General features: G+C 42.1%; 1 protein-coding gene across 1 annotated transcript in view; it reads left to right on the top strand.

Annotated features, from left to right (window-relative positions):
* Window positions 1-20873, top strand: part of PTPRG (protein tyrosine phosphatase receptor type G) — a 410558-nt gene that overhangs the window by 348445 nt on the left and 41240 nt on the right. Inside the window, exon 14 of the mRNA XM_065642503.1 lies at window positions 18917-19008. Within this exon, the coding sequence (XP_065498575.1) occupies window positions 18917-19008 (92 nt within the window). The remainder of the gene's footprint in view (window positions 1-18916; window positions 19009-20873) is intronic.

Here is a 20873-nt window from a genome sequence, read left to right as displayed (position 1 = left end):
CCATGGTGCTGGGGATGAGGAGACTTTGGCTTAAACTGCAGCAAGAGAGAAATTTAGGTTTGACATTAGAAAAATCTTCATGATAGGAAAGACAATAAAACGGTAGTCTCCAGAATTTTCTTCACTTCTAGGTTCCAAAACAAGGTTAAGCAGCACCACAGGAGTCATTGATCCTGCACGGGGGCTTCAAGGCCCATTCTCCACAGCTCTGTGGTGCGAGCTTTAAAGTGCAAATGCAGGTGTGAGAAAAGAGGAGGAATAGTGTAGTGTGATAAATTGTCTTGTAAATCACAGACTAGAAGCCTGAAAAAGCATTTTGAAGACACAGCTTAAATGCATAACATTTTAAGTGAATAATGTGAAGCCGATAAAAGAGCACATCTAAGAACTGGAGGAAGGAGATAGGGAGGGCTCTATCTTTGGAGAGAGAGTGAAAAGAAGATAGAAATGGGCAGGAAAGAATCTGCAAAGGCAGCTTGCAGAGGACCACTGTGTCAGGAGACCCACAGGTTGGTGGAAAAAAATCTGTTTGGAGTTTTGTTCCATCTGTTCTCCGGCAGCAGGGAGCCTAGAAGTAGAGAAGAGTTAAGAGTACAACAATGATTTGAAGTTCAAAAACAAAACAGAGGAGAAGGGGTTGGGATAGCTGTGTTTTGTTGCCCCCGTTGTGTGTTATCTAAGGCATCATCCGTACTGCACGTGTCCCTGCTGCCCCATTATTAGCAGCGAGTGCCAATGCGAGGCCACCCCGGTGCCAAAGGCAAAGCCCCTGTGACCAAGCACCCGGGATGACCCAATCTAGACATCCACGGAGAGGCTGTTATGTGGAAGGATTTTCTTGCATAGGAGGCGGGGAATGGCAATTGCTCGGAGAACCAGGGTTTCACAGCTGTGAAACCACCCGTCCCAGCGCCAGCAATCCTGAAGCCTGCTGGATTGTGATTATTTTTAACAGTACCTTCAGATGAGAACTCTCACTCTGAAATGTGCGTGTTCCTCAGCTGCCTGGATGTTCATACCATGTGGGTCGGTGTATAAGCATCTTTTCTGCAGGCACTTTTATGGATATGGTCATTGGACTCAGTGGGAGACCCGATCTGTTATCACCTTTATTTTAAAAGATAATGTCAAGCATGCAATCATAAGTCAAACAACAGCTGAATATGTGCTTCACTTGTGGAAGACTAGAATTCAAAATATCATGTTGGTGACCTTGAAAACTCCCAAACAAAAAAGTATACTTTTAAAAATTTTTAATTTGCTATACAATGTGTCCCATAAGAGCTGAGACATTTAGGCTATGCTTTGCCCACACGCCCACACAGACCATCCTGTTCATTAAAGGGGATGAAGTTTATGCAAAAGTCTTGGCAGCAAGTTGGAAAACAGTTGTTGATACATTCCTCAATGCTTTGTTTAGAGATGTAACATCTCCCCAGCATTTCCAGAAATACTTTCTTCTGCAGGGCGAGCAAATAGGAGCAGGGAAGGGCAGCTGAGGTCAGGCAAGGACGGATCTATGGCACAGCTGCAATTGATCTTTCTGTTTTGTTTCTGTGTAACTAATTAAATGGATTAATTGCAGACATTTTTCTCTGGAAATGCCTTCCCCAGTGCTGCTGTAACGGTGAGGACTTGAAAGAAAGAGCAAGATTTTATCTGGATTAAAAATAGTAGTTTACAAAGTGTAATTTTGAACAAATATTTTTTAAATATTCAAATGTTTAGTTAAGCTCCATTAAGAACCGTTTTGTAGGTGCTGAGAAATAGTATGCCGCGAGGAGTCTGTGTTTTCTGATAAGCACAGCGGTGGAAGATGCCAGGTGCCTCTGGTTGTCCTACTCATCTGTTAGGTCTTTTGTAAGCTATTCTACAGTAAACTTTTATAAAACTTTAAAATTTTGGAACTCTGGCTTTTAAAGCTATGACCAGTATTTTAAAAGACAAATTTCACAAATGCTTTTTGTGAAATTATGTCACTTGAAAAAAAAAAATACTATTTCTTAAGAAGATGGATGTGGGTTTTTTTGTTCCTCTCCTCAGCAAAAAGAAACAATTTATTAACCCGTTGCTGTTTGACATGTTGCTAGTTTGTTTTCCATTGATTAATTGCAAGTTTCTATCTTTTCTATAATTTTCTTAGTACGTAGAAGGATGTGTTAAAGTGTACACTGGTATCTCTGGAGTAGATTCGCTCTCGTAAATTGGTAGGTTCAGAGCTAGAGGAACGTCTCGGACAAACTGTGAATGAAATATCCTATAATACAAGCAGATGTACCCTTAGGGAACAGTATACCTCTGCTGTGAAACTGTGAATTAACCACAGCAACCAGATAAATTATATTTTTTCCCTCACCTTGTAGCCATAAAATATAGCTATTGAAGGGCCCTGTGCTGTCCTAAGTCCCACAGCAGCATTTGGACTAACATTAGCACCAGCTATTTCACAGCAGGATGTGGTCTGAGCGTAAAATTATAGGGTAAGAATATTAAATCAATTCAGCAATCTTAACTGCTTGAATAAATACTAGGAACCACCAGACTAGTAAAACAATAACAAGCAGGAGTTGAGTTAATTTTACTCTTCTTAAAATAAAGAACCAACCTGTGCAACTCTGGAAAAACCAATGCCTTGAAATGCATGACACATGTTGTGCTGCTATTAAAAATGTTGCAAGTATGTGAATTCATTCAGTTTGTTATACAACACTGAGTTTAATTAAAAGAAAACATTTCCTCCGTTGCCATGAACAGCACGTATTTTACTCTGCTGACTTACAGGTTAAAATCCATTTGAGTTCTAACTTTTAAGCTGAAACAGGCATAGGTGGTGTGACTGGTTTTTGATTGGTGGGTTATTTCATGTTTTGGAAATCCTGTCTTTTTCAAAATAGAACAAAAATGTTTTGAAATATCTGTCAAAGTTACATTTATAAAGTAATTGAAATAAGCCTGATTTGAATTTTTAAAATATTGTTAATATTAAAAGCAAAAGAAATCAAAACATTTTCCAATAATGACAAATGTTCTATTCCTTGAAGTCTCAAATTTGTTTTTTATTTTCCTTTTGATCAAATTATCACTTAAATGGATATATTTCTGCACAGTGATTCACTCTCTAGAACAGTTTTTCAACCATCATCAGGAAGTTTCCAGTGAATGCTGATAAAATTCCTCACATTTTGTAGCAGCACAGGCTTATCTCATTCACCTCCATCAAATACATTTCAAACCATTATGGATCGAGGCATGTTCTGTTGTGCCACAGGTCGGACCCAGGGCTACGATGCTGAATCCCTGTGGATTCCCAAATTCCTGTGTAAAGGGACGTCCTTCATTTCGCACGGGCACGAGGTTGGTGATCCAGGTGCTCTTGAGCTGGAGCAAATCCCTCACTAGCCGTGAGCGGAGATAGAGGGATGGAGTTTTCTCTTGCTGATGGGTATTTTGGCATAAATGTGGGTGTTGAATGGGGGTGAGAAAATAGCCCTCTGGAAAGCAGGCAGAGGGAGCGCATCTCCTGAACCCGTCGCAGGAAATTACATCTGCCAGCCTCACAGTTGGTTAGGAGCCGAGCTGTTCGTCAGCGAAGAGGATTTAATGCTGTTAAAGACATGATCAAAGTAAACTGGCCTGCAAACTTTCCAGCTGCTTTCCAGCTCTTCTCAAGGTATTTGCTTCCCCGGGCCAGTTCCTCTAATGCTGAGAGGAGGCGTGTGGAGGGATGGGCACCGCAAGGGCAGAGGATGCTGAGCGGGGACCAGGCAGAGCCTCTTCTTCCTCGGTCCCAGGCTGTGCTCCCTGGCAGTAGTGACATGGATGGAGACTGCAGCAGTTGTTCAGTGCTGGCAGCACTGAGGGCACGGAGGACTCCCAGCCGCAGCATAACTCAAAACGATGATCATTTATTCTGCAGAGTCTTAGAAGTTTCCTAAATTTCAGTGTTCATTGGTAATAGCAACTGGCATTACAGACATTAAGTGAAAGTTGTGAAGATGCAGTGCTCATACCTGTCATTTTTTAGATTTTTTTTTTTTTTTTTTTTTTAACAAAATGGGTTTGCTTTGCAGTTTTCAGAGCCTGCAAATGCTGGTTTTGTGAGTTAAGGCTGAATCTGGGCTTCTTTATCCACATAACCAACATTTACACACAGGAAAAAAAAGGTTCTCCTGGCCTTGATATCATTATAGGCTTCAAATTCATTTGAATGAACTCTTTTTGGCCATTTCCCTCATGGTTATAGGTGCAAACAAGCCTTTTAACCTAAAAGCGCTTTTCCTGCAATCTGTTTATTCTTCAGCAAGCTCTTCTGTAGGCTTTGCATGGCAGAAGTTGTAGTCATGTTTTGTGCTAATGTCTTGTCTCCTTGCAACTATACCCGTGTCCTGTGCCCTTGTTCTGTCTAATTTTGGGGGGCAAGAGAAGGAATGGAGAGAGATGAGCAACCTATCAAACATCAGGGACATTTCTATGGTTTACATCTGCCAGAGTTACTCTGAATATGCTTTGTGTGATATTGAGGGTTAGATACACCTTACGTTTATCAACACTAATTCCGTATTAGAGAAAAATCTAATAATAATAAAGAGTTGACATCACTTGCATGCACAAATCACCATAGTTTGACTTGGATGAGAGTTAAGACTGAATCTATCAAGGCAAAGCTATTGTATCTCTGTGGAGATCAATCCTAATGCATAAAAAAGCTGAAAATATTTTAAAGTAATTTCAGCAAAGAAAATATTCTCTTTTTTTTTTTTCTGAGACTGTGGAAATAAAGTTTCTTCTTTCTAAAGGAAAATACACTAATTAGGAAACTTGCAAATAGAAATTAGCCTCTGTTGGTCTTCGTCTTTATTTATGTCATTAAATGGAGTCTTTAATTAGCATATATATTATTCATGTTTCAATATAATCCATTTTATAAGTCCAATTTCAAATATAAAAATCAGAATGGGCTTGATGCACCCTATTGTTCACATGCAAAGCAGCTAACATAGATGTGAAGATATGAGGTGAATTGAAACATTCATATTTCATAAGGATGCGGTCTACATTTTCTGAAATTATGGCTTGAACTCTTATTTTAACTTTTTCTCATTTGCATACATATTAGTCCCTGTTTAAATGATGTGTTAATTCTATTCATTAGATTTCAATGAATGCTTCTAGCTCTCCTGATAATCAAGCATAGGTCCCTGGAAAGCAAATTATGGACTTTCATGTTGCAAAACCCATTGTAAACGTGACATTTATCACTGCAAAGCCAACTCGTGTGGAGCACTTGGCTGCAGTCAGGAGGGCAGAACCCTTGTTCTTCTGCTTACAGTAATGATTGTTATCTGTGAATAAGGACCTGGCACCAGGTCCCTGATGTCTCTTCAGAAATGATTGGGCACTTCACAACTGTACCACACTCTTGATGGCAAAAATGCCCGTTCAGCTCTTTGGGGGAGAAAGAGTAACTTGGCTCAGGTCCTCAGACAAACAGCTTCAAGAAAATGGGCGATCAGGGACCTTGTGTTCCACATAACGTGGTGGTGGGGATGAGAATTTGGGGACCTACAAGGGCTCAGCAGCTCTCTGGGGTGTATTTGGCTCTCAGAGCCTGCAGGCTGGGCTTTGCTGCTGTCCAACCTGCGTTTCTGCTTCAAAATCTCTAAAATACGGTGATCCTGACAGCAAAAGCACGAGGGTGACAAGAGAGCAGTGGGAGTCCTTCCTCTGGGCTTCTGAGCCAGATCTTGTAGCAAATGTGGGAACAATCTGTAGGAAGAAAAGGGGCAACGAAGCAGTATTGGAGTTAGGTGTCTGCGTGGCACGTTGATTTGCCAGGCTGTGACAATTCATCTTTTTAATTCTAGGTATAAAAGCATTGTTATCCCAGTGGTAAACCCGAGGTGATAATTTTGCAAGTTTTTATGTTGATGGGGTGAGCCTTGAGTGGTGCCACACAGGGAGCTGCCATGTGTGCTCTGATTAATAAAAAAATTGATGGGAGGAAGAGAGATTCTTATGCTATCACTGCAAGGAAATGCTTAACATCTTTAAAGGCCCATGAGTTTAGTTTCCATCTGGTTTTTGCAGAGCCTGGGCCTTTTCAGAAGCAGTGCTGATGTGCTGTAGGGAATTAATTTAGCTCTTTGTGGTAGCAGAAGGTTAGAGTTCAACATCACTGGTTTTGCTATCCACAGAGCTACATGAAACAAGATCCCTGTTGTATAGTTTGAAGGAATAGGTGGAGACTACTAGAAAGAGACCTGTTGTCCCTGCAGTTTAGTTTTATTCGAGATGCACCGAATAAGAGAGCAGAAGAGAAGATATCACAGTATTCGATATATATTCTCAGCAGCTGCTTCATCTCCCTATGTCTGAATGTGTAATCTCACTCTCAGGAGCATTCTGCATGAGAAGCAGCTGGGTGCTTCTGAACGAACAAGAAATGCTCCCATTTCACCGGCTTTTGCGATAACCCAAGCTGCAGCTAGGCCTACGGGGAAATGAAAAGTCTGTGTTTTATTGCGACTCTGAGATTTCGATGTGTTGTAGTGCTGTCTATAGGATCTGAGCTTGCACTTGGATGTCCTCTCATTCCATAGCGATGCTTCCTTGCACTGAAAGTGTGCAAGAGAATGCCTGAGCTTTATACCAGCTTTTTTTAAACACTTAAACCATCTGCAGCCCTCTCCTCCGTCACTCCTTGGCTGGTGAGTCTGGAGTCCCATTGACTTCCTCACTGTCAAGCTGGGGCAGGCTGTGCTAATTCCCTGTGTGCTGAGCACAGAAAAAGATGCTGAAGAAAAGGGGCTTTAAACCAACACAAGCCCAGGGTTTAAGGTTGTCCACAGGTCTCTGGGTTGTTTGAAGCCTGGAAAGGCGACAGCTCAGTTCACAGGGGAATGAGGCAGCGGTTGAGTGTTCCCCTTCCATTTGTCCTCCCAGCATCTTTTTTCCTTGGTGTGCCAGACCGCAACGCCCCATCGCAGAGAGAGATGCACTGGCAACCTTAACTCCTCATTTTTTTCTAGTGACTGGATTGACTAACGTAGTCATTGGTCCCTACCAACCTTATTGTATTTACTCAGCTTTCTGTGAAGGAGTTAAATTCATATGGGTTGGGTGTTTTCTGTTGCAGCTCATGTTCTGTCTTGACCTTCTTGGCTTCACATATTTTCTCCTTTTAAAGTTGCTAGTTGTATCTGAGATCTTAACATCAGTGGGCCGCTTTGTGGAAATAAATATTAATGAGATGGCTGCCGATAGCATCGTATGGGCAACAACAAATGCTTTTATAATAAATGGAATTTAATATTAATTGAATGGTTGGAGTTAAAGCAGGATATAAAGTGACAAGCTCATGGCACAGCCAACTGCCCTTTGCAGGAATCCAATTAGAAGAGTGAGCAGCAAATTGTAAGCAAACTTGCTATAATCACATGAGGGCAATACAAGAGTGGACTGTAATTTGGAGCCTGGGACCTGTCCCCTTGAATGTCTCATAATTTCCATGAATCAACATTTAGTTACTGTGTGGTGCCAAGTTTGCATTCTTCAGCTCTTTCCTGGCAATGCTGCATCCCATTGCTCTAGTCAAACCGGATGGAGACGGTGTGTTTTGCAATAAAAGGGCACATCAAGTAAATGCACTGTGCTCTGCTACCCGTCTGTCAAAGAAAAGTGACTCATTTGTCAGGCTGCTGAAATGGCTTTGCATTGAAAATCTTGTGCTGATGTTACACACGTGAAGCTGTTGCCTTTGCCATCCTCAGTGAGGATGATCAAGAGTTGTCCCCCTTCCAAAGGGCAGCGTTTGTTCGTGACTTGGAAAAATAGATGAATTGCCGAGATGCGTCGTGGATAAATGGTTAAATGCTGCCTGGAGTAACCAGTTGTCACAGATATATCTCATGTCCTTAAGAGTGATATAAAGCATTCATTGGGTTTGAATTGTTCAAAAATAGTTTCTCTAAATATTGTGTATTGCTTTCATCTGGCAGATGGAGTTGTAGAGGCTGCTATAGCGGCTGTTTGTTTGTGGCATTTCAGACAACCTGAGTATTGTGTGAAATTGGTTTAGCAAGCATCTAAAAGGAGGGTGCAGGATGCAAAGCGAGGGTGCAGGAGTGACAAAGACCTAAGCACAGCATCTGGGAAGTTGAGGCAGTGCTTCCAGACTGATGCAGAAGTATGTGGGAAAGAAAAAAAAAAAAAAGAAAAGAAAAAAAAAAAAAAAAGAAAAGAAAAAAAAAAAAAAGAAAAGAAAAAAAAAAAAGGAGCAAGTCTATTTATCTGTTCTGTCAAAATGGCTACGATCAGCCAGGAGGCAAATGAATAAATGGATCAACAAGTATTTCACACTTTTGTGTTCTCGACAGGAAATCACAGATCTGAAACCAAATGTCTGGGACAAAACCACCAGAAATAGTGGCAAAATACTCTGCTGTTTAGTCTGCATTTTAAACATTTTTAGCTCACAAAACTCCTTGAATTAAAACACTGGAATAAACGAGGAACTTGTGACTACAGTTCCCGGCAGAGATGGAGTGGGTCTACCAGCAGCACCTCGGTCCCTGCTGGAATCCCCTTTGCCTGCACACCCACACCGTGGTGTTGGCCACGGCGATCGCCGCTGTCTTTTCCTCTCCCGAGCTCACGAATTGCTGCGCTAACGCCAGCAAAAGCACCACCAAAGATCAAGTCAGAGCATGGAAATGAAATGCATAAACACAGTAGGAGGAAAATGAATCTGAATTGCTGGAGGTGTCAGCCCTGCACAGTTCACCTAGGAGAAGACATGTCCTACGTTCCTCAAGGACGGTGTGTGTCTGTGCAGCCGTGTCGCTTCATGAGCTGTGAGACAAAAGGAAATACTGAGCCAAGAGCTTGTGCTTAATTTACGTGTCTGCTTCTGAGCGAGTGCCTGATGGATCCAGGTGTGTTTCTTCAAACATTAAGAAGCATTTCTATGTTTTTGCTAAGGTGCAAACTGCAATTCTTGTGGGCTTTTTTCTCCCTTTTCCCCGGTCCTGCATTTATCAACACTGAAAGGTTATAAAGAGCTTAATAAAAGGTAGATTCAAGCTTTTGAAATAGTGCAAAGAAAGAGAGCAGTCCATAAATAGAAAAGATATTAAACTGTATCTGGTGTTAAGGGATAATTAACATAGGTTGACTGAGTTTCTCCTGTTTCGCTTATGTGCAATGAACTTTTATCTTGAATCAAGATGTTCTCCTCCTGTGATTAGTTTTGTTATTAGGTGGTTCTACACACTGATTAAGACAACGGGAAAGCAGTAGTTTATTTGCCCGAGTGTATACTTATTGAAAAACAGTTTGTCATGAGGATGAAAGCAGTTTCTAATTTTCAGAATAATTTTGATTGATTTCTTAAAGACAAAGTCTCTTCTATGTCTGTTACTTTTATGATTTTTCAATTCCTGACTCTTCTGTATAATTGGGGACCTGCTAATAGATTTCAAGGTAAGTTTTCTGATATGCCTCATACTTTGAGTCCTTTTAGTATAACAAATAAAAATTCAAGAAGCATTGAATGGATTATAGGCCTGAAACTTCAATGATGTCCTTTTCTTAATAAATATTTTGAAAAGGGAATTTTGTTGAAACTTCGTTTCAAGCACTTTCAGGATCATCCTTCTAGTCCCCTCTGCCTCACGGTGTAGTGGATTCTACTTCTGTTACTTGCTTCTAACAATTTTTATTAAGGCTTATTTGGTCTGTGGAGATGGTAATTTGAAACACACATTGTTTTTTATTTTCTGTGCTTCTTTATTATGCCTAAGTATGCTTAATACTGTCTGCTGCCTTTTGGTATTAATTAGATTTTTGTTACAGTATTAATTATCTTGCGATATCTTTGATATTATTGCTATTGTTGATACTATTTATTTTTTAGAAACATTCTCAAAAATACTACGCTGTTTGATTCAGATGCTACTGGAAGGATCCTACTGACGCAGGGACTTCTTATTCTGATCTATTAATTGATGTGGGTCTGTTGTGTTCAGCAAAGGGAGCCCAGTGGACGTGTTCACACTACACTGATTGTCCGATTTAACCAGAACACCACTTCAGCGGGTACGACTTGCATCTCTGCGGTAAAACTCTGTTAATGCAGAGCAATGCCCGAGGTCCTTAGCCCAGCAGAGAAGGAGTATTGGAGCGGGCAGAGCTCACATGAACATCCCTGTGCGTCTCCTGACATCAGAGATGGGTCACTGGGGTCTGGCCCAACTGTTTTTACAGAGCTGGTTAGAGGCATATTCAGCATTCCACAGCAGAATGCACAACTTACTATTTCTCAGTGGTTCAGTTCCACGGATGGTAGTTTATTGTCTCTGATATTTGTGTTTCCTTGTCACATTTGTTAACCTTTGAATGCAGGAAACTCATTAAAGCAATTCCTCAGACACGCGTACTCCAGGCTTCCCCAGAGCTCTCCAGTCACTACCAGATTAGTATCAGCGACAGCAAGAAGCAACTCTCCAAAGGGGTTGATTGATAGCGAGATTAATGATCCTCAAGACTTCTGTCCAGATTTATTATTTGGCGGCTTACAAATCTTTGCTTTTAGGGAGATGGGTGGGGAGGGAGGACCAGCTGGCTGCCACCCGGGCTGTCTGTATTAGCGTGATGAGGCGACGTACGTAGCCCTGTCAGAGCACTAGCATTAAGTAGTGTACTCTCAGTGTTCTCATTATCTGCCAGGTACTAAATAATTTGCTTCTTTGCTCTCGGTGCCAGCTGCTCTTTTCTTTTCCTTTGTGCTGTGCTTCCAAAGGTAGCTTTTTGTGCCGTTTCTAATTGCGTTCTAAACAGAGTTAACAGAGACCATAAAAAATTTTAAGTAGCTATTTCTTTTTGAAATGGCCAATGAAAAAAAGTCCACCCTCCAAATACACAGTGATGAAAAGAGAATGGAAATAATCACACTTTTAATATTTTATCCTGGCCCCCAATAAGTTGAACATGTCCAGCAGTGGTGGGAAACCTTCCTACGTCTCCCATGCAGCTTTAGTCCAGGTACAAGTGGACACATCAGATGAGAAAGAGAGAGCTTTCCATTGAGTTTTGCATTATAATTAACAAACTGGCATGTCTGCCTGAAGATGGGCAGGACCATCAAAACAGAGGAAAAACATGTCCCTACGTTTTTAGCACATTTTTGTGTTATGCCTAATTCCCAGGATTTGGCTTGGGATACCTAAAGTAGTTGTCACTTGAATGTCCTGATGTCCTATTCGGAGAAAGGACAGAATATTTTTGCAATTTTTCTATTTTGAGAGTAATAATGTGGGAGTACTTAGGGACATTTAGGGGAATGTTGTGAAGAGAGACCCAGTTTCTGCTGTCCTCTCTTATGTGGGATCGTCTCTGCATTGTTTTTCTTATAACACATTTTCAATCCAGATGAATTACACTTTGTGTTTAAAAGTACTTGTATTTATCCTCCCAGTGTGCCACCCTGTTTTTATTCTTTCCTTTCCTGAGATTCATCCCAAAGGGAATTCATGTCCTGAAATGATAATATCAAGTATACCCAATTTTGAGTTCTTAGAGGTGTTACTAAAAGCTCCTCTCTAGTAAGAGGCAATCTTTATTGATTGCTGCAGTTTTTGTGATTACGGAACAGCCCTTCATTTGGTTAAATTTAGCTTCCTTCTGTGCAAAACTTTTAGGCTTCTTTTTAATATTACATGATGTTTAGGGCATTGGAAGTACACATTTTGTAGGAACTGCCTAAGGGATTATTTGATTGGAAAAGGCATGTCTTTTGTCTTCCTCTGTGATTTTCTAGTCTTTGTTATGAATGTTGCATTGAATAAATGGTTGGCTCAGGGAGAGGAAAATTAATACATTGAGCTTCCCTTTGTTTTTTAAAACCGTGTCTAATTTTTAAACCATTTTAAGATCCCACCTATAGGTTTCTCTACCCCATTTTTGCCTGAAGACATTGAAGTTGTGAGCGGTAATGCATATAACCAGGGACCTTGTTCTCCTGCAGCAGAAAATACTGATGAGTAAACCCATTCAGTCATCTGTAAAATTGCTGAGTGTATCCAACACAGCTGTTGTGAGTATTGATTAAAGCAGGAGGGGAAGGGCTGATGCTGCTGGCCCTGTCAGAGGTCACCAGGAGAGTAATTAGCTACCAAGTGTTACAGGGCCAAGTGTCATCACAAATAAGGTTTCACCATCACCTTGGTTGTTCTCCAGGGACGCCAGGAAGATGGGACAAGGAAGCGTGGAAAATGTTTGTGCTGAGTTAAACTAAGATTTGTCCACTTAAATTTGCAGTTAAAGAGCTTTCTAAGTGCATTTCTGCATTGGCCACCTGGGCACTTTCTGGTTGCACAGCTGATGAAGGGGGTAGGACTGGAAAGCAGCTCATCTTAGTGCGTGTTGTTATCTCTTAACTGTTTAATTATTTGACTACCCTTCTAAAAACTATTATTTCTTGTGTTATGTCTGAGTTCAGTACCATATGTGGTGAAAACGGGTGTCTATTCTCTGGTGCAGTATAGGATCTCAGAGGATTGGGAGAAGAGGATTTTTAATTTCGTGGAGAGCTGTGTAGTCAGCTGGCAAATTTAGGTCATAAATATTAAATTAGCTGTCTTTCTGTGTCAAAAATCCCTGGGTTTGTTTGCAGATAAGTTTTTCAAATGGACAATTTTACTAGTGGTGTGTTCTTGATCACAAATACTGCCTCAAAGTTTTGTCCGTCTTCTTTTTTTTCCCATCTGCCTTTTCCCAGCCTTTTTTCCATCTTTATTTCTCTGTGATACTGCAGAATGTGTGGTTGTATGTATGTGTGGTTTCACTGGTGAATAGCATTTGCATCCTTTCCGTTTTCGCGGGACTGTGCGGGTGCACAACAACGCACTAGTATGAAAAAGTGTTTCTCCTTGCCCAGAGGAAGCCCCTTGAAAGGGACAGTCTACTTTTCACCATTCTGTCTAGGAAAGGAAAGGATACCAAGGACCCGGCACACTGAATTTTTGAAGCTTGTCCATATACCATACAGACCTCTCCAGTGATCATATCTGTGTGGTGCTTGACACTGCCCAAGAAGATTACAGGCAGAAATTGCTTTGTGGGGAGAAGGCGAATCATCTTTGGGAGGCATATGCAGGAGAATCAGCATTACTGTAGGGAAATTTTCATCGTTTTTCAGCTTTCCTTTATTCTCTTGGTCTTTATGCATTCCCGCTTTGTATATCCTCCCATAGCTCAAGTTCGGTCAGCCTTCACTGCCTCACCACTCCAGCATAGCATAGGTTCTTTTATACCTCAGCTTTTGAATTCTGATCATTAAGCGTTAAGATCTGAGAAGGAAAATAATTGTAGAAAATTGGGGCAATATAAGCTATTTTCTGCCCAAAAAAGAGTAAGTGCAGATGCCCCTCTGATACAATGAACATAATATCACTGCTTCATGCTGGTCACTTATGAATCAGATCAGATTTTTACGTGTGGTTTTCTCTTCTCTTTTTTTCTTAACGCTTGAGTCAATTTTATTGCTCATAAAAATCAGTGACTGATGACCCCGGCTGGAGCAGTGCAGACTGCAGGCAGCTGTTGTCCAGGCTCCCATCCACTGCCCTGCTGGTGACATGGTCATGATTTGCAGCACTTCTGTTGCTCAGTAGTCTGCAGCTCTTTTCTGAGGAGCCATTGCCAATTCTGACAGTGACAAATGCTTGCCAAGGAATAGTGAAGCTAGTTTAAAGTGCAGAGCCATGTGTTACTAGTACACTTGACTGCATACATGCTCTGGTTTTGGTGCCAGCAGCAGCCAATCTTAATTGTGTCTCCTGGAAAACATGCGGAACTGTTCAGTGAGAATCTGAGGCATCTTTTCTTCTGTTGACAGTGAAAATGAATGTGCAGAGGTAGTGAAAGGGACTATTCCCTGTTTTTGGATCCTTGTTTGGGACTTATTTGCAGACTCTCCTGTGATGGAGGAGCATGGTGAATGAATGCCCATATCCCAGTTGCATTTGATAAAGAATAAGCCGTGTCCTGTGCAGCCTGTTTAGAGGTCTCTTACAGATCCTGGTTTGACTCCTGTTTGATCTCGTCTGTATTGCCCACCAGCTGAGGACTGTGTGTGACGGTAGGGTGGCTGCAGGGACTATTTGCCTCTCTGTTAATAAATGCACATTCTGCAGCACTGTCGTCCGTGGGAGGCTGTTTCTGGAGGAAGGGTACCCAGAGGACAAGATTTACCCTGCTCTGACAGTAGCGAATAGGCCTCCAGGACCCTTTGAAGCCATCTGCCCCTGAATTGGTCATGCTTTTGGAGGTAATGACCCAAGAAGACAGTAGTTGCAGGAAACTAGGAGCCTAGAGCTCCTAGATGTTATTACGGAACTGAAGTAGTATAAATGGAGAGGGAATACACACTGCTCCAGCCAACAGAAATGCCCAGAAGAAGTGGGTCCCTAGTGAACAAGGGAGCGACGAATGTGCTGGTCGCTTCAGCGTGTGAGGCAGGACACGGTGTCCCCAGAAAGTGAAGCATTCCCATTTGGTTTTTCCTGTGCTTGGCCACTGTCCTGGTGGTTCAGCTGGCCACCGTGGGGCAATCACTCGCCCCTCCGTGATAATCCCTTGCTCCTTCTCTCCCTGTCTCAGCTGCACCACAGCAGCACCGACCCCTCTCCTGTCAGCAGGGATCGGGGGATGCTGCCCACGCTAGAACAACTACGGAGGAGGGAAGGCCAAACACTGCTCTCGGAGTGATTTCCAGCGCTCCCATCGTCTGCAGCACACTGTGTGTTTGTTTCGGGGATGGTATTAACTAAACACTAAGGTGCTATCTTCTACAGGAAAATAAAATGCATCCTTGCTGTCAGGCCATTATGTGATCTGGTTCTCCATCTTGCTTTTAGATGAGTATAAAGGAGAAGCTGCTTGAGGTTTATTAACTAATAACCAAGGAAACCTGTTTTGAGTGTCAAAAATCTCATGAGGCATCTCTTCTTCTACAGAAGCTAATCTGGTATTTTGCTCAGCGGAAATGGAACGAGCATTTAACCCAGCTAATCAGGACCATCTCTCGTCATATTTTTATGGTTGTGGCTTGATAATAAGGTGCTGCTGCTCTGGACTTCGCATCCTCTTAGTTTGCTTTAATAACTCACTGCCAGTATCTCTGCAGAAAGGTTCTGGGCAGGAGGATGCTCTCCCCCGTGTCCTCTTTGCATTCCAGACCCTGCCTCTGCTCCTTCTCCGGGGAGATGCTAATCTCGCAGTGTTTTACTTTCTGCATTTTGGTCCATATGTGACAACTGTGTGTCTGATCACCACAATCTCGCACAGTTATTGTACCCCAGGGAAAGGGAGCCAAAAAAAACCCCATATGGGGCTAGAGAAAACGGTGTGCTTCACTGCACACAGGCGTATTTCAGAAACAACAGACTCTTTGGTATTTTGCAGAAAAGATGTGGACTCTCCAAAATCTTCTGGAAGTGAAATCAAGGCTGTGATTCACTTTTCCTCAACCAGTGCTGCAGAAATGCAAGAATTATTTTAAAATTAGTGATTCAGTTGTTAAGATTTTAATAATAATTTATACCATTGACAAATCCCAATTGCTCGTTCCCTAAGGACTGCTGCTATCAGAAAAAAAAAAATCTGTTATTTTATTCTGCTGATGGTGTTGGTGTCCTGAGCAAATGGGCACACAAATGCAAACACCTGCACATGTATACACACCAGGTTAAAAGTTACAGGCCGAAGTGCTCATCTGAAAACAGTTGTAGGCTTGCACCCTGTCTAGCCTGGCGTCCATTCCCACCTCTCTCTGTGGCTGCTTCTCCAGTGACTCGAAACAAGCAATTTTCTGCTCTCATCCTTTTCCTTTATCCAGCCCTCCCCATACACGCACACAGATTTACCGCAGCCTCTTGTAGCCTTAGCAACTGCTGCCACTTAAGGTTTGTGTATTGAGGGAAAGGTAATGGGTAGAGGAAATGGCAGGGGATAGAAAGGAGCATCCTAAACTGGGGGAGAATGCAGATACAAATTGTTGGAAGTGCTTTTCAGTAGCCCGCATCCCAGCTATATCATTATTTATTACTACAAACCAAACATGAGTTTGCAAAAGGCTCTTTTGGGCCCAGGCGTTTCCTCATCCTGTCAGTCCCAGGCTGAAAAATTGACGTTATCCAACCTGGGGCTCTGGATGCACCTGCCTGGTGCCCCGAGACGTGTGGTCCCTCCTGGAGCTGCCCAGAGGAGGGGTGCGAGAGTAGGAAACAGACCCAGTAAGCCCAACTCACTGGAAAATTCGTCCAGCAACTTTGTGAAATCTTTTGTAAAAGGTCTTTTAAAGATCAGTCTGCTTTATCCTGCTCTCAATTTTGAGCCTGCGTAGTCCCATCAGTGCTGCCTTCTGCTGTCACCAGGAGCCTGTGACACATGGCGGGGTCACCAGGACAGGGATGCGATGACCTGGGCACAGCGAGCTCAGCTGCAGAGGCTGAACTTGGAATATTTACAGCAATTATAAGCAAGTGAATAAAAAGAACTTAAGAGGCATGTCTTCACCTAACATGCCACCATCCAGTATTATAAAGTAATGAACATGCTCTGTTACACATATATATATATGTACATAAGAGTGTATTTTAGCATGATGGTGACTTGAGGAAACCTTTAGTCAGATTCCATGGTGACCGCCTTTTAAAAAAAGCTTCAGAAAGTCTTCCAGGAATAAAATACAGAATTGTTAATGACATTAATGATTGCAGAAAACTTCACTATGTGAAATATTCATTTAATACATTGTTATTCCAACATTGTGTTCAGCAGAGATATGCTGGACTGGGTATTCAGCTATTGCCATCCTGAGCCTTACAATATCACACAATGTGATTATCCAACACAATTACATGTTTTGAGGCTATTAAGAAAAAGCTGTCTTACGGCTGCATAAAAAACCCATAATGCCAGCCTATCAGAGCCTCTCAGAGTATGAAATAACAAATTACAAAAAATAATTGCTTTTCTTAAGTATCATCAGCTTAAAAAAATCCTGTAAATCCCTACGTAAAGGTCTGTCTTTTTATCAAACACCTTCTTAAGGCCTTCATTACCGGGAGAAGTGCTCAAGGTTTTTTGTAGTATTGACTCAAGGGGAAGAGCCTCAAATACATCAAGATCAGGAACATTTTGCCTGTTTCATATTCATAGTTTCTTCTTTATGTGTGACTGATTTATTCTGCTGCGTGCCCCCAGGGTGTGCATTGTCCAAAATAAAGGCTGCCAAAAAAAATGAGAACAGGGAGCAAATAGAGTGGGGGGAGTTCACCCGATGTTTTTTAAATGCTGTGAGACTATTACACATCTTGCATCCTCATGTGTGAATTCACCTTATGGTGTTTCTTAACAAAAGCACACTCACTAAATAAATAACTTCGGCACAATGTAAGACATCGTGCCTGAAAATAGAAAGCTACTCCAAGACAGTTACTCCATGCTGTGAAATCCGCTCTCTTCTGCTTCCGTATTGTCTTAAGTTGTACTTGTGCTGGCGTTGTAAAGCACTGTGACTGTGCAGTGGACAGCACAAACGCATAGAAAGCAAGCACCCGTGATTATTTTACGTTCTGGTTTAGCCTAAAAGAGAGGGGTTTGATTTTCAGTGACTTTTTTGTGTGTGCATGTTGAAAACAAAGGGAGCGCAAATTGCTTTGGTGAAGTCAACAAAGCCGGCTCTGCCGAGCGGGCTCTCCATGGAGAGCACAATGCCGAATTACAGAGAAGGAGACTGCAAGGCAGAAACTTATAAGCCACTACGTGCAAATACGTTTCAGCAAAGGAGCCGGCAACTCGACAAAAGGCACAGCCTGCAAACTTTGCCCAGGTGTTGAGGAGCAGTTCATTAGGGGCTGCAATGAGGGGGATCTCTCTGCAATGGGAAGCTATTGTTAAGCACCCCATAGATGAGAGCAGACCCTTCTCCTGCCACAATAGCTGCTCACACCAAGCAAGACTCATTAAATATTCAGTTCCAGCCTCAAGCAGCTCATTAAGTCAGCAATGAGCAGTGACGCTGGTGTTGGAAAACCCTGCCTCGGTTAACATCACCATGCAGAGTCTCCTCGGATCTCTTGATGTTATTCTGCTCAGTACCTTTTCTATGATGACCAGCTTGTGCTCTCTGCTTTGCATTAAATACAGGTAAAAAAAGAGTCAGGTGGATTTAAGTTCTCCTATTCTTTATAGGCCTTTTCAGAGATGAGTCCTGGGGCCCAAGCTAAGTGTGTGTTGCATTTTTCTGTAGCAGCATGTGTAATACAAGTTTGCAGGAGGAGGATGGGTTGAGGGTTAAATGGCTCCAGCATTAAAAAACCAAACAAACAAATGTAATGTTTGAAGGATAACTTTCATAGCAGAACATCGTGACATGCAGCAGTTACAGATGCTGAATTACTGTCTGTCAGCTGTTATGCAGCAGAAACTTTTACAGTAAATGTATTTTCCCTGGAAATGCTAGTATCTTAGGTGGATTTTGGCTTGAACTGTATGCTGAATGTGTTTCTTGTGTGCAGAGTTTCTTTCTGAATGATGTATTTGAAACCTGTTTTGCAACTAACTTTTGTGAGTGTAATTTCGTATTCCATAGTACTTAGCAATAATATGCAGAGGTATTTATGATGGGTGGATGTCAGATGTCAATGAATTAGAGCACACCAGAATCCAAAATTAAGATTGTGATTGTAGAAAATGCACATGCGTTTTCACGCATAGATGTTTTAAAAATACAACGTCTGAAAGCATGGAGCAGAAATGAAGAAGCAGAACATGTACAGAAGTTTTCAGCTATTTTTTCAGAGGACAGTTTTTCACACCCTGAATCTGGTTTTTTTTCTTTTTCTTTTAACAGAAAGTGTTTTCAGACTGCCCATTTCTATGTGGAGGACAGCAGTTCCCCCCGTGTGGTCCCCAATGAAAGTATTCCCATTATACCTATTCCAGGTAAGATGAGCTAAATCTCCTCTGTTTGTGCTTCTCAGAGTCTGTTTTAGTTACATAAAGAACAGCAGGTTATATGTGTGATAAATCATGGGGGTTTTTGTAGAAATTTGTCGTATCAGTGCTGCTTTGCAATGGGGCTCTGAGTGCCAAAGCTGTATTTTTCCATAGGCACCTCACCCACATTATTTTGATAGAAATTTGAGAATAACCTTTGTAAAATGTCAAAACCAGGAACAACGCTTCTTAAAAACACTAAGGCGTTGCGTCCAGGGTGAAACCAGCTGCTCCACCAGGGCAGGTTGTGGATGAGGGGTGTGCAGCTCCACCGCTCTCTCGAGACTGGGGGACTTGCCCCCCACTTTCAGCGTGTGCGGAGGTGGCGTCTGCCGAGTCTCGGGGAGAAAAGCAAGACACAAGGATAAGCAAACAATCTCAAGTAAAGTCCAAAGCCATCTGTTAATTTGGTATTAATCAAGTTATCAAAGGTCAAATTCTCCTCTCAGCCACACTGAGAATGAAGCTGGAAGCAGAGTTCAGTGCTATACTCTCTTCATGAGGCATTTCCCTTGGGAAATATTAAGTGCAGGATCCAGCTCCTGTTAAGCCGTGATGACAGAGAGCAGCTTGGTGTTACAGTGGCCTTTGCAGCCGCTGCCTTGTTTGATGTTGCTCAGCTGCACAGGCAGAATTAAGATACCAAAAATGTTGTACTGACCTCAGTCTTTCAAATGCTCGCACTTGTTGCTTCAGGGTGTTTTACATTTCCCTGTCATATTCTATAATTTGTGTCGTTGGTCTGGGATTCAATCTGCAGCCAATTAGATTCATTTTACCAAAAAGCATTTAAAATCATCTCTGAAACACTAAAGAAACATGCATCCTAGAAAAGTGAAAGAATCCAGTTACATTTTCCTTTATTTCATTCAGTAGTTGTGTAACTTCTTTCTAGAAAGACTCTTTCAAAGTAGCCATGGGAACTAATATGAAAGGTTAGCTATTACATCGCTGCAGAAAATGTTAGGCAGTTTGCCTTGCAGGCTGATGCTGTGCCACTGAAAATAAAACATGCTATCATCTCCTCTCCTTTCTGTGGCAGACTAAGATGCGTGTCCTGGCCACCTCACTTCCTTAGCAAGAAGCCACCCTTCTTCTTCTCCTTTAGGGTACCAGGAGATGGGAGGTTTTAGTCTTAAACCACCTGTGATGAGTTTTCACAACCTAAATAGTTGGACAACTCTGTTCTTTGTACTCTAAAACCAGGAGGAGCACATCCCTGTTGGGGCTGGTTTTGGCAGTCAGTTTAATGGTCCCACCATCTCGTGTGGTGTCTCCTTAGAGCTTGTGAGGAAGGGGAGGGTGGGCCAAGCTGGACTCCGTGCAGAGCAATGTCAAAACTTGGGGGGTTATCAGCACAAGGCAGTGGGAGGAGAGAAATTTTCCCCTCAGAGAGAAGTTTCTCTGGACAGTGTATAGTGGTTTTTACTGTAATTCAGATAAAGTTTTCTTAGATAAAGAAACCAGAAGAAAGCTCCGTCTTTTCGTGCTGCAGTCTGTGTTATTGAGATGGTAGTTCTTCCCTGTTTCACAGGGATATTTTGATGGTCAGTCCATTAAAGACTGGATGGTATTTGTGTAAGTCGTAATATAGTCTGCAGAAGTCCCATTGCAGGTGGTACAGGAGTACCTGTGCAGGTGGCAGGTACCATAAGGCCAGCACATGCAGTAATGCTTCTCCAGCAGCATTCTAGCATGTAACAAAAAGAGACTGAGAACAGAACACTGCATTTTGGGGACATCTTCCCATGACTAGAGCGAGCCAAGCTGTTGGACCACAGCAGCTTTGGGACTGACATGATGCTACCATC

This window comes from Caloenas nicobarica, chromosome 11 (genome assembly GCF_036013445.1).
Source record: "Caloenas nicobarica isolate bCalNic1 chromosome 11, bCalNic1.hap1, whole genome shotgun sequence".
In the NCBI taxonomy this organism is placed as follows: Eukaryota; Metazoa; Chordata; class Aves; order Columbiformes; family Columbidae; genus Caloenas; species Caloenas nicobarica.
The sequence above is the reverse complement of the archived record's forward strand: the minus strand, read 5'-3'. Positions and strand labels throughout refer to the sequence as shown.